The sequence below is a fragment of the Pelecanus crispus genome, chromosome 4 (assembly GCF_030463565.1).
Source record: "Pelecanus crispus isolate bPelCri1 chromosome 4, bPelCri1.pri, whole genome shotgun sequence".
Classification (NCBI taxonomy): Eukaryota; Metazoa; Chordata; class Aves; order Pelecaniformes; family Pelecanidae; genus Pelecanus; species Pelecanus crispus.
Window position 1 is genome coordinate 20,880,486 of NC_134646.1, and position 14,164 is coordinate 20,894,649.

The following is a 14,164-nucleotide window of genomic DNA, read 5'->3' on the forward strand; positions in this document are numbered from 1 at the left end:
GAGGTATGAGGCTGTGAGGTGTAAAATGTGGCAGGACCTTGGGCTTCATCTATATCCAGAGGTTTATTACTGTACCTTGGCAGCTTGTCCTGATTTAGTTGAAACCACTGCCCTGGATGTGTGGACAAAACTACTGGGCAAGTGCACCTGCTTTCAGCCTGTGGCTCCTGCCTGCATACAGGCTTAAAACAACAATGTGCCGGCCGGTGTGCTACTTTAGTCCAAATGCATTAAGCAGAAGTTTGGCCTTGCAGATGAATCTCAACCAGATGTCCAGACCCATCACCATTGCTGTCACTAAGCTAGTCTAACTTGAACTTGCCTTGATGTGGTAACTGGCTCTGCATTCCAGCAGTTAAATCTACATGTCCATAGCATTGTTGCTACCATGGCAGGGCAACTGCTAAGCCGTCATTGTGGCTTCATCTCATCATGGAAAGTGACCTTGTGTACTGCCTAACTCCAGAGCAAACTCCCATTCCTAGCTCAGTTTCTTCATCTTCTCTGAAGTATACTGTTCTCCTCTTCTATTTCTAGAGTCCCTGATTTTTTTCATATTATGCCAAATATAAATTACATAGGGTGTGGCTACATGGACAAGCTCCCATGAGGTCATCTAGGGAGTGGATTTATAGTATGTTAGCTCCTTTGTGGTAGCTGACTATGTGGGTCTTCAATCCAGCAGTAAATGTGAGGTATGCATGTGGTTTTTTCTGTATGAATAGAACACGGTTTGACAGCTGAAAACAAAGTCCGGCCATAGAAACTTGCTAGTTCATCTTTTTTTAATGGAGCATGCTTATGAAGACACAAATTGACCCTTTAAATAAAGATGCTTGCAAATAAATCTCTTCACTTCTGTAGGGGGAAGAAGGTTGGTGTGTGCTTCTAAATTAATAATTTTCTTACAGAAGAGCTTGTTGCCCCAGGAAATATTTTTGCAGTCTAATTCAAAGTAACTTGCAGAGAGCGTGCTTAGTTTCCATAGGCAGAGGAATAATGTTAAGCTTCTTGTGATCAGTACAGCCAATGGCAGAGGGCTCCAGAGAACTTGTGCTTTCTGAAGCATCAAAGGGGCAGTCTGTCATCTTGACTATTTCCTCTGGCTCCTTTGTTCTCTACTGAAATGGGTAGCAAGTTTCCCACTGATGCCTAGAAGGCTCTCACAGGTGGCTGAGGTTATTGGTTCCAGTGGCAAAAACCTCAGAAAGGCTCACTTGGCAGCAAGTAAGGGCAGGAGTGCACTGCCTGCACTTGGAGGCCAAGGGCTGTTCCTCACCTTTAACCAACCATGTTTGAGTTTTGCCATGTTTCCTAAGCCCTGAGGGGATTTACTCCTTTGTTAGACCTCCTTCTTTGTAGACAAACAGTTCATCCAAAAAGCAGAGGGGAAGGATATCCTCTGAGGCAAATACTGCAAGTTGAGTCTGAGGGAAGCATGGCTACTTTCGTTGACCAGCTATTGTTTTGGGATTTTTACATTTTTTGCTGAAATATTTCATGTTAACGGGTAGCTAGTATTTCACACGTATTCATGCAAGTCACTTAAGCACATTTATCGACTGTTACTGGGAAATGACTGCTGCTGTCCAGAGCTGGCTGTTCCTGCTGGATGTTGATCACGTTCTGAGCCAGACTTTGGCCTCGCTTCAGAGAGTAAAAGCAATAGTAGTTGAGTTACAATAATACCTTATGGCAGGGTAAGATTAATTTCAGCAGAACGGAAGTCTCAAGCAGATGAAATGTGGGGAATTTATCAGAAATTAAAATATGTGCAAATTTACAAAAGAATTTATTGATAAAATGCCTGCTTATCTATTAGCTGTGTATGTGCTAAGAGAACTGAATCCTTGAAATGTTAAAATGGCTTTGAGTTAAATTTGTAAACTGGGCTGTGAATGAAGCTTCCTTCTTCAAACAACTTATATTAACTAAAACCTTGAAACGTATCTCCAAAAAGAGCTGGGTTTTTTTTCTTCTGTTTCATTTTAAGCCTTGACTATTGTATGCCACCTATAAAGTGGCTAACATGGCCTGGGTGCAGCATATTTGGGCAAATTACCTTCACCTGCCAGTGGTCTGAGGTGGAGGTTTCCTCTGAGGAACACTTGTAGTGTAACTGTGGAGCAGCACATGGGTTCCTTTAAATGAGGTCTGTTTTCTGGCACTGCCTGGTGTCAGAGCTGCTCATTGCTGGCTTCCCTTGGTTGGGCACAGCTCAGGCACACAGAGGTGGCATTTGCTTTCCTAGAGGCTGGAGGGCTCCAGTGCTGTAGCAGTGGGGAGCTCTGGCTTCCCCAGCCATGCTGTGAGCATGCTGCTGGGAGCTGAAACAGCCTCATGTGTGCTCTTTGTGGGGCAGCTGGGGAATTTGTTACGTGCTAGTGAATACTTCAAATGCTTTGGCGTTACTCTACTGTAAAAGAGGTGTTTTCAGTCAGCAAATTCTATAAATACAGTTTTGTGTAGGAAACCATAACATCCAGCCTTACTCAATTGCTTCATTTAAGCACTCACAACTTTCTCAGGCTGTTAAAAGTAGCTGTCATCTCTGTATCTTTGCATGTCAGTGACATTTCTCCAGTTAACTACTTGAGTAGCGAAGGTGGTTCTGCGCCTTTGAGAGGTGGCTCTCCACATGGATGACAATGTCATGCCTCTGATATTGCTGGAGTTGGTGGCTGGTGCCCATGGGATGTGGCTGGGTGTGTGTGGTGGAGGAGAGGCAGTATGGGCCTGACCTGTGGGGTTGGTAAGTGTAAGGGCATCAGTAATGCCTTCCAGTGTACTCACTAGGATTCAAGGAAGATCCTAGTGATAGTCCGCATCTGCAGGCAGCCTCTGCAGTGACTAGGTTAAAGTAGTCTTTGAGAGAAGTAACCTCTTAATCGAACTATTCACCAGCTGGATGCCAGTGTACAGAAACTGTTTGGACAAATGCATCTGGTAGCTAAATTCTGTCAATGTGGAGAAGGGGAAAAAGTCTTGTTTAAGACTTTTAAGACTATAAAACCCTGCTTATAAAGATTTCAAGTTGAAGTGATCTGTCTCATTGAATTGCATGTACATGTTCCTGGTCCAGCTGTGTTTCAGGAGACAGGATCATGGAAGGAAAAAAAGACCCTCTTGTACCTGGATGTAGCCAACTGATTTGTTCTTGGCTAGTGAGTACCCAAAACTTTCAGGGACTGATGATCCATGTACTTTTTGAGAATTGTTACAGAAGGCTGTTTCCCCATTTGCAGGATAAGAGTGTGCTCCTATGTCAGAGTGGGTCAAGAGATGTTTCAGAGCAGTAGCTGTTATATTTAAATCACTTGAGGAACAAGTTTTGTCCTGGTTGGCTGAAAAAGAAGTAGCTTTTCTTAAAGCTTCAATAATTGAGCTGTGCATTTAATTTTAATGTTTTTTTATGTAGACCAAAGGCATGTAAGAAATAATTTCAGCATTTCAAGATGAGGTATGTTTGCAGGGAGACACCTTACAAAAAAGCTGTAAGGGATTTGGCTATCCTGCTTTGGTGGCTGGTTTTCTGAAGTGGCATGGATGATATCCTAGTTTTCTCAATAGCGAGAAATGGAGGTGAAATGCAAGATAAGCAATTATTCTTCAAATTATGTGTGCACATATTGTCCTTTTTCTAATGTACTTAACAATACAATAATTTAGATCCAAAATGCTTAAGTTACTGTAGATCTCTTTTTCCTCTATCTTTCAGATTGCGAAGAAGACCCGAACCCCAACTTCTGGCCCAGTGATCACTAAGCTGATCTTTGCAAAACCAATCAATAGCAAAGCTGTAACAGGGCAGACCACTCAAGTGTCACCAGTCATTGCAGGTTGTACTACTTTGACTTGTTTTGCTTTACCATTTTTTAAAGGCTGTTCAAAGAGATGGTGATTGTAGAAATTTTTCTGTCTCGATTATTTTACTATAGTTTCTGTTGAAGAACCTCAAGGGGGAAAAAAAAATCACAGACAATTTTGTGAGTAGAAGCAGATAAATGCAGATACCTTTACACTTTGCTTGTTTAGAATTATCTTTGTGATTGTAGAATTTGAGCATTTTGCTTTTACTGTAAGATGCTTTTACTTTCTGGATTTTGGGGAGGAGAAAAAAATGCCTCACAGCCAGAGAAAAGGCTACTCGATAAACACAAAGTATTTGTGAATACATTATATAAATACATGGAGGAAAAGGAGACACATGCTCTTGTATTACTTTAATCTGCTTATAGTTGGACTTAAATGTAATACATGCATATAACAGGAAAAGTGTTTTGAGTGGGGAAAAAAAAGCGAATAAAGCTGTGTTGTTTCTGTTAAGTTGCTCACTTCAAAATAAGCATTGCAGAAGAGTCTAAGAAAGTAATTAAGGCAAATAAGAAATGGTTTGTCTCTTTGGAAAACAAATCTGTGTTTGTGTCCTTTAAAAAAAAAAAAAAACCAACAAAACTAAAAAACCCACAGTGTAATAATTTGTTTATTAAGGCAGTGGGACTGATGTGTCCCTTGCTGAATGCATCATTGCGTGTATGCAAGTAACATCTGAGACACATAAATTATCTCAAAAGGACAAATATAGGAAGCCAGAGTCGTCTTCAGAGCTTTGAAGAATGTCTTCAACTGCTTCCAGATTGACCAACCCAAGTAGGCCTACAATCTTTTCCACATATTTAAATGCATTTGTTAAGCCTTTACAAAACTGGGACTTTGGCTGGTTTTAAAAAGAATGCAACTGTCTCCTGTATTCAAAACTTTGATAGTACAAGTGAATGGCACATAACTGAAACATAATCTTTTCCTTGAGTTGTCAGGCTGCCTGCACCCTGAAGCCTGACTCATGTTTCAGGTGAAAGAGGGATTTCCCATCCCACTCCTCAATCTTTTTCCCTTTCTCAAAAAATTCCCTACCAAATGTACAGACCTATGAATAAGAAGATTACTTCACTATGTTTACCAATATTTGAATTAAGTGGTTTATGTGTTTTTTAAAAAAAGCAAACAACAAACAAAACAACACAGAAACATTAAAAACCCCAAAACGAGCTGCTTGGACCTGCATTACATTTTCATCTGGCAGTCATGAAAACTGGTAAACAGTAAGGAATGACAACAAAAATAATACTAACAAGAGCATGTTTTTAAGTTTGCTGCCTCCAGAGTGAAGGGAAATGTCCAAATCAAAACATGCCTACATAATATTGACAAGCAGATATGTTACAAAATAAACTCCCAGCTTTTAAATCAATGTGTTGGAAAATCAAGAGTACCTGTCCCTGAGCCTGTGAGGGAAGCATCGCTGGGAGGTGAAGATGCTTCTCTAATTGACAGGGAAATCTTTTTAAACATTTGCCTTTCTTCTCACTATCCCTAACAGGCAGCACAGCTTGCGAGTTTTGAGAGGCTGGCATCATTTTGGGGAAGGTGTAACATTTGTGTTGTGTTTTGATTTCATATGCATGTTTTTGTGAATCTAATAAATATTTTTAATTGCCTGGGAATTTCTGCAAACTGAGGTGGAAGTTGTAAATTTTAAAGACTTGTCAATATAAGCAGCCAGATTCTGTTTAGGAGGCTGATGCCAAGGAGTGCAGAGGGGATATAGTGAGAAAGGGAAGGCTGTCACCAGGAAAACACAAACTCAAAGCACTGAATACTGTAGATGGTAAAATTCCCAGACTGACATTTTTCAGGTTGCATGTAGCTTTAGCAGCTGCTGGTAACTGTCTGCACTGTTACTTAGGCTGCACAAAAGGTTGTTTTAGAGTACACAGACCTCAGAAAAGGCAGCTTTCCAAGAGGATGATGCTTTTTCCTGTTAGTTCCAGTTGACTTAATTGTCATGCCACTGGTTGGTTTTGGATGCAAAAATTTGTGCTGGGGTGTGTGTGTTTGTTATTTTGATAAATGTAGTACAAGAGATTGGGTGACAGAGAAGCTATGACAGAAATGAGTCTGAGCCAAAGTGCATCGGAGGAAAGCTCAGTGGTCAAGCGCTCTTTGGAAAGAAACTTAGAAGTATGGGGAAAAAAAACCAAACAAACCCCAAACCTATTTTCCACTCTGGGAGTTTTGCAATATTCCTAAGACTGATTTCATGATTTGGAGATGCTGGTTTTGATGTCTAACCTTTTTGCCGTTGTAAAAGCAGATAGTTTGTAAAGTTACACCACCACCCATATTTTTATGGAGTGTCCTATATTCTGTTAGGCAGTGAAAAAAACCTTAGAGTTCAGCATAGACAGACCAAACAGCTTTTTCTTGGTCACCATAACACAGCTCGTTTCTGATGGCTGAGGTTTTAAAAGGGAAGTAGCCCCCCACAGATGCTTAGTTTCTCTATACATTGGCAGCAGCCCAGGGAGTTCCTAGGAAACTGCCATCTGGCTGGGTGTTTGTGCACAGTGCAGGTGTATTGGAGGGCTTTGTGCCTCAGGATGCTGTTCTGGCTTTAAAGACTTTTCAGCTGAATGTCATGGAAGGCTCAACATATGTTTCGGCTTTTTCAAGCCTAAATGAACTGTCTTTTTATTTGCAATAATGCCACTTATTTTCTTCTTTGTTGCTAAATCTAACTTAAAGTATGCCAATGTTCTTCCTACCAGGTAATACACTCTCAGAAGTAGGGATCAATTGCATGATATGCAGAGAAAACTTTGCTTTAAAAGTTAATGTAAACAGGGATAACTTGAGCTGATGGTATCTTCATTGTTTATAGGTAGGGTTCTTTCACAGTCTGCTCCAGGAACACCACCAAAGACAATAACAATCTCTGAGAGCGGAGTCATTGGATCATCTTTGAGTACAACAACACAACAGACACCGAATAAAATAGCTATCTCACCACTCAAATCTCCTAATAAGGTAAGGACCTGATTCCGGATGCAGCCTTCTATCCCTCCTGCACAGTGGTCTGAATGGAGCTCTCTGTGTCTTTGCTACAAGCTGTTTATGATCCCACCACTCCAGGGTCTCCATTGCACATCATGATGCTCTGCGGTGATGGCCTAAGCTAGATTTTTTTGCAATCGGCTCCCTTACTCTGGTTTTAAGTAAATATGCATTACTGCATTAGTTTCCCATTCCTGCTATTTCTTGCCATTCCCTAAGCATCTATTCTGAGAGCAGTGGTTCTCTTAGCCAAGTGCTCAAACAGTATTTTTTTTTTTTTTAATGCCTCCATAAAATATCAACAGGCTGTTTAAGAGGAGACTTCAACGGTGTTAACTGGTCAGCACTTATTAACCATTGCCTGCTACTGCATAGATTATTTAGTCTTCCCTAATCATGTCTGAAGTAAATGAGATTTGCAATGGTCCTTGACAAATACAGAGCTAGAGATTGGCACAGGTGGGCGACAGATAGAAAAGGTAACTTATCCATCATAAGCTGCGTTACAGATGAGTGATGCTTGTATTTTAGACTTGATAAAATTGTCTTGAGAAGAGGAATATTGCTGGAGAAAGGAAGAGTCAGGGGGGCAAGATGCATAGTGCATGCAAGCTAAATAGCGTAAGAGTAAAGAATTCTCTTAGTTTGGCAGTGCTTTACCTATGTAATGTTATACAAATGGAGTGAAGGACTTGTGTTTGAGAATTATTAGTGAGGGAAGCAACATGAGGAAGAAGTAAAAAAAATACAAATCTAGAATCAAAATTAACAAGGGGGGGAAGACTCCTTACATCTTGAATTTACTGTAGATAAGTAATTTTAAGTATCTTTTAAAAGCAAATGGTTTAAAAAATTGGGAGTTTTCTTAAAACATAAAGGAGGAAGTGTAGAACAAAAAGTAGAAAACCAACCTTAGAAGGGGTGTGGCTATATAGTATAGAGCATTCAAACTGCGCTCTACAGAAATGAGGTCAGAAGACTGGATCTCTACAGGAATCTGGAAAGTAGATTTGAAAATACTGATGTTCTTATACTTTGGCTGAATCAGTAGTGTAAGGTGAGATCCAACCCCCACCTCCCCCAGCTCTCCTTTGAAATTTCCATTTATGATGAAATAGTCATGGTACCTATTATAAAGCTGTTATTCAGAAATACATCCAGACAATGCTCAGGCTTCAGTGGGCTAATTTCCTTAAGTAAACAAACAAAAAACCACCAAACTGAAAACCAGAAGCAGTGCTAGCTTTCTGCAGGGGCCTTTTGGTGCTGGAAGCCAGCAATGCCTTGAAGTTTCTAACATGTGTATGTGCTGCTGTCGCACAGTCGGACCCATGTGAGTTCTGATTAAATACAGCACCCTTGTTCACAGAAAGAACTCTTTGTACTGGTAGAGAACTGTACTTTCATGAGGAGGGAAATATATATGTACAGGGTCTTGTATCCTGCACAGAGATTTAAATTGCTTCTTTGTTTTGCCAAGCAGCTAACAGTGGTGTCAGTGGCATCCCAGCCTCCCAACTCCCCCCAGAAGACGGTGGGCGTCCCACTGAATGTAGCGTTAGGACAGCAGATCCTCACAGTGCAGCAGTCAGCACCTTCCTCCCCTGGGAAGGCTATAGTCAACCACACAACCGCCCAGGTACAGACTGACTTTCCTTTGTCTTCTAGCGTGTCTCTGTCTCATCGCTTGCGGGAAACTGGAGCGTTGAACCGCAAATTGGCAGTGGTCAGTCCCACGGTGTTCTTCTTCTAATGGTGTTTGCTTAAGAATTGGCAAAAGCATTGCCCTGAAGAGCAGGCACTTCTTCAGTTGAGGGGTGCCAATCACTGCAAGCCTGTAGAAGGGCATGCTGTTAGAAAGCAGCTTTCCAACCTGGAAAGCTCCACTTCGTACAAGTTCTCATCTCTGTATACTGAATTTCCTAAGTCATCTGAAAGGCTCCCTGTGACAGGAGGGAGAGTTCTGTGGGCGGTTCTAGCTCTTCTACCAGTGTTTCTATGCCACTGACTATGGCTGCTTTCCAGGTGTTTCTAAGGCTCACAACCATGGAGTTCACATTCTTGTGGTAGAGGTCTGCATAAGCAAGACACGTTGGTCTGAGACCTACGGAATTAGAAATTACTAATTTCCTGTGTCTCGTTTCTAGAAAAATATCAGGGGTTTCCATAACAGCTTTGATAAATTGATTTGCATTAATGAATGACAAGACAAAACTGACCTTTCTAGCAAACTACAGTTCTTACTTTTTTCCTCTCTTGTAATCTTAGGTGAATCTTTTTCTATCTTAATGTCTGTATTCCTGTTTTGGTAAACATGAAGGGATGTGTATGAGTGTAAATAACTGGAGTGGATATAGTAGGGAGTGGACACAGTTGCATGTACAGCACAAGACCAGAGACTCAGACAGATTTTGCCAGTCTTGTCTTACTGATACAGGTGATAATTGGAATGCTGATATGGGGATGTGGACACGAGCATGATTTGAAATTTGTTTTTCCAGAGTAAAACTGGTAAAATTGTCTTTTTGAAACAGTTGTTAAAAGGTTAAGTCACTCTAATGCAAGCACCCTAAGTGACAAAACAGAGATGGCTGTGTGGCATACATACTGAGTTCTCGGTCAAAGCTATCTGACACAACACAAGGGTTTCACCTGTTGTCACTGGGCTCAAGAACATGCCTTTAGAAGAACTGTCACTTGAATTTTACAATTTTCCCAGTTGTCCTTGGATGGCAGCCACTAATTTGTGTGCTAAAGGGAACTTTGCCCATGCTGCTCTCCCTGTGATAACACTTAGGCTATGACTGTGCTTGCAGATAGTGCTTATTTTGAATTGCTCTGGGTTGTTGAGGTTTCAGTATATTAAAAAAAAAATATATCCCAAGGAAACACCTTCTTTTAAAAGACCGGGCTTATATTTCCAGTGAAATATGTGCAGATTGAGATTTCATTCATGTGGTTGCTGAAAGCTGAGAGCTGGGAAAATGTTCTAAGTCACATCATACTATCAACTAAACTTAATACTAAAACTTAATGCCAAAGACAATGATACATTTAATATCAATATTAAAAGATACTGAGAGTAAAAAGCTGAGCTCCAAAAGAAGTTAGATGGAAGGAGAAAAAGGAGGAATAAATGGAAGTTTGAGGTTGTCAGCAAGGCTGGAAAAAGAGGCTGTTATCAAACCGGTAGACTTATGAATGTGTATAAATAAAATAAACACTTGCTTGTTACCAGTTTGTAATTTGAGGGAAATTGGAAAGATGAGGTCTTGCAAATTCCAGATGTACTGTTATTCCAGCTGTGAGGTAGCACAGGTCCGCTGAATCCCTTTCTTTCCCCTTTTTGCTTTTTTTCTTAATAAATGTGTTTTGCTATTCTTCATTGTTCTTTCTTCTTTCATTTCTCAGCTTGTGCCCTCTTTCTCATGTCTTCAGATACCAGTTTATGGACTCTCTTCCATTTCCTTCTCAAGTGGTTTCTTTCTGGCACAGTGATTTCTGTGTATTAATTGCAAACTGTCTTAACAGGATATATCTGTACACACAGAGAGAAATCATGCTGCAGTCCAGCACAAACAGTTCTGCAAGTTCTTACCATGTGTTCTTATTAGTAGGAATATTTCTAGAGTTGTTCGTTGCTTGATTTTTGAATACAAACTGAGTAGTGTTCTCTGTAGTCACCTGAAGTTGTTTTGGCAGACGTTGTATCTGGGGAAGTGGACTGAGTTACCCTACTCATGTAAATATTAGTTTACTCTGGTGTTTGGTGTAGAGCATTGAAAATGGAACTGAGTTTCCTCTGAGCTGATGAGGGGCATTTAATCTCTTCACATCTGTTTTACTTTTGAAAGCAAAAATGGGGATAACTAACTTGCTTCTCAAGGATACGAATGGATTAAAGAGTTGCTCGCTAACAAATTGAGGAATAAACACACTGATGTTCTTTTTGCCTTTGTGCAAGTAACTTTGTGCTGTCTGTGTTGGCTTAACAGGCTGTGAAATCAGCAGTGCAGACCATTACTGTAGGAGGAGTGGGTACATCTCAATTTAAGACAATTATTCCCTTGGCAACTGCACCCAATGTTCAGCAGATTCAGGTACCTGGAAGCAAGTTCCATTATGTCAGACTTGTTACTACCACAACAGCCAATAGTTCAACCCAATCGGCCAGTCAAAATCCCAGTACAAATACACAGCCTCTTCAACAGGGTAAGTGCTGGTGCTAGTGTATTGTCTGAAGTAAATTTTTCTGGTTTTTTTTTTTCCTTGTTTGTTTTGTGAGGATTAAAATGAATACATAATAGAGATCTATCAAGACTGTTAAATGTACTTTGTTTTGTGGTAGGCCCCTATAAATTTCGTATTCTACTGTTACCTCTGTTTTGTATGTGGAAATGTTCCTCTGTCAAATTGCTCTTTATTGGGGCCTGAATCCTTGGAGCATTTTATGTTGCTTTTCCCTAGCTTACCAGCTTTGTGGGTGGCTTGTGGCAAGTCCCAGATCCTCTGTGTGAAAAGTTTGAAGCCAGGACAGCCCACAAACATATTGCCAAAACTCCTGCAACGTGAAGATCCTTCACTCTAAAATACTTTAGAAGCACCAGATGTTTCTGCTGTTTTCTGTCCATGCTTTCCAGAGCTGTGATGGAATAAAAGATTTCAAACCAAGCTATAGTTTTTGTATTCTCCTCTTGCCAATGGAAATCCAGCGTCCAGAGGAGCTCTGCACCTGAGCTGGTTTTTAAGCCATTGTTGTGAAACGTGTGCACATGCTCTTGTGTCAAATACCTTTTTACAAAGGTATTCTTTAGACATAAGTGTTACATGCCATGAGTTCGGTCAGTTAATCTCAGTGCATAGTTAGAGTATTAAGTACCTTTGCATTATGTATGTGAAAGTCTGGAGGACTGAACTATGGACTTTGAGTGAATAATGTGTTAATGTGATGTTGTTTCTTGATACTAGCGAAGCCAGTGGTGGTAAACGCAACCCCAGTGCGGATGTCTGTTCCCATAGTGCCAGCACAGACTGTGAAACAGGTGAGCTAAATGTAAAAGGCATATTCTTGACTTATTTTGGCTGGCTGAAAAAAAAAAAAAAAAAAAAAAGGCTGGTTTCAGCACTGTAATGAAATGTTCTATTAATAAAAGTGCATCCTGAATCAACAAAACAATGATTTCATAAAGACCTCTTTTCTCTCCAGGTGGTGCCCAAACCGATCAACCCAACTTCCCAGATAGTTACTACTAGTCAGCCCCAACAAAGACTTATTATGCCAGCCACTCCACTGCCACAGATACAGCCCAACCTCACCAACCTCCCACCAGGCACTGTACTGGCACCAGCACCTGGCACAGGAAATGTCGGGTATGCGGTCCTTCCAGCTCAGTATGTCACACAGGTATGGTGCTAACCCAGAGATAAATAAGGAAATAGTGCTGTTGTGGAACATACTGCCTTCCTCTTAAAGGTTCTTGTTCCCCAATTGTCACCTGACACTGAGGGGACAGTCAGTTTCTCTTAGGGATCCTTGGCAGAATTATGACGGCACTAAATCATAGTTACAATTAAAGCTTTATTTTCTTAACAGGATTTTTAGATTAGCATAACATAGAATTTATGATCAGAATAGCACAGGATTTCTTTAAGCAGAACCAGTGTAGTACAATTTTATACGTAGCATAGTAGAGAATTTGTAATACATCTTCACTTATAATTTATAATCACCTAGATCTTAACTTATGATTTCTAATCGCCTAGACCTTCTGCAGGTCGGGTCAGATCTTAATGCATGGTTTGCATTATCATTATAACAAACATAATCTAGACTCAAAAATCTTATAAAAAAAAAAAAATGAGTCACTCAATCCTCAGAGGAAGCAGATGTCAGTGGCCATTGGGGTGTCATGGGTCTCACTGTCCAGCAGCAGTTCCAGTTTAAGTTCCTCACTTAAGACTTGTAACTGTTTGATTTTATAGATAGTGTTCTGTGTGCTGTTACACTTCCCTGTTCTGACAGGGTCAACACCATCATCTGGTTGTCTGGGTGCCTGAGACCTTCACGGCCAATAAGGAAGGGAGTAATCGGCCTGGTGCCCAGGAATCTTGAGGCCAGTAGTGAGGGGAAGAAATCCATTTGGTTTGTCTACTTGGTTCACAGGACCTTCAGGGCCTGATAATGAAGGGAAAGGGAACAAATATGTGACCCGCTTGGTCACAGAGAATGGCTGCTTGTATTGTAAGATGCTGTTAGTTATGCTAACCATATTACCAGGGGTCAGGAGTAGGGGGTACCAGTCACACCAGCCTAGGTCTAGGGATTAGTTTTTGTGCTTTGCCAAGATCTGACCACCATTCAGAATGAAAAGGAGAATAAATGAAATATTCTGCTGAAGGCTGAGCAGCCAGTCTGTACAAACAAGGACTGTCAGCTCATGGCATTGCTGGTACCAACCTCATTTCTGGTTCCCTTCTGGTTTTGTCACAGCTGCAGTTTGACACTGAAGACTCTTACTGTGGCCTTCCAGTCCACTTCCACAATTCTTACATTAAACTAAATAATAACATTTGCTGGACCTCTCCTCAGAGGTTTTGTGTTTCGGACAACTCTGTCCCCTTTGGCCTGCCCCCAGTAGATCTATATCTTGTTATGTGCCAATCTGTCTTCAGAACCTGTCCCAGCAGGAGAAAATGGCTGCGTGTAGGTAATACAAAAGAAGGTACCCAGGTAATACAAAAGAAGGTACCCCAAAACAGTGTTGGTTGGAAGGTTCTTACGAGGTTTTGTTTTTTTAATGTGAAAAACAAACTGTGGGTCCAGGTATGCAGAGAAGTTGGAAAGTAAATAATTTTACTTGCTTTTATTTAATTCCATCATAAGTGTCTTATATATTAAGGAAACTACTAAAGTAATTTGTGCAGGAGGTGATCCTGCTCTATTAGGGGCAGGGTTGCTTAGGAAAAGAAGGGGGAAAATGAGCTTGTTTTTAGGAGCTGGAACTGTTTGTGGTCTGAACATTTCTGTGTGTAGTCTCTGTGTTATCTGTATGGCTGTAGACACTGTAATAGAGAACAAAAATATAATCTAAAATAATGTTTTTATGCTAAGTAGGAGGCAGGAGGTTGCTGCCTGGTCCAAGTTCTACAAATGTCTAAAACTGTGCTTACAAGCATATTATTTTTATAACAATATCTGGAAAGCTAATTAAAAGACTAGCTATACATCCTCTTGCATATACTTTAATTTTTTTTTATGTTACACATTAAC

At 40.6% G+C, this 14,164-nt stretch overlaps 1 protein-coding gene across 7 annotated transcripts in view; it reads left to right on the forward strand.

The window, feature by feature from the left end:
* The window catches only part of LIN54 (lin-54 DREAM MuvB core complex component), a 41,817-nt gene that overhangs the window by 19,047 nt on the left and 8,606 nt on the right, over nucleotides 1-14,164 (forward strand). For 5 of the 7 annotated variants that reach the window (XM_075708667.1, XM_075708666.1, XM_075708669.1 and 2 more), the window contains exons 3-8: nucleotides 3,719-3,839; nucleotides 6,722-6,867; nucleotides 8,375-8,533; nucleotides 10,890-11,106; nucleotides 11,863-11,936; nucleotides 12,101-12,298. In XM_075708667.1, the coding sequence (XP_075564782.1) occupies nucleotides 3,719-3,839; nucleotides 6,722-6,867; nucleotides 8,375-8,533; nucleotides 10,890-11,106; nucleotides 11,863-11,936; nucleotides 12,101-12,298 (915 nt within the window). The remainder of the gene's footprint in view (nucleotides 1-3,718; nucleotides 3,840-6,721; nucleotides 6,868-8,374; nucleotides 8,534-10,889; nucleotides 11,107-11,862; nucleotides 11,937-12,100; nucleotides 12,299-14,164) is intronic. The other 2 variants (XM_009486854.2, XM_075708668.1) reach the window with 2 other exon arrangements.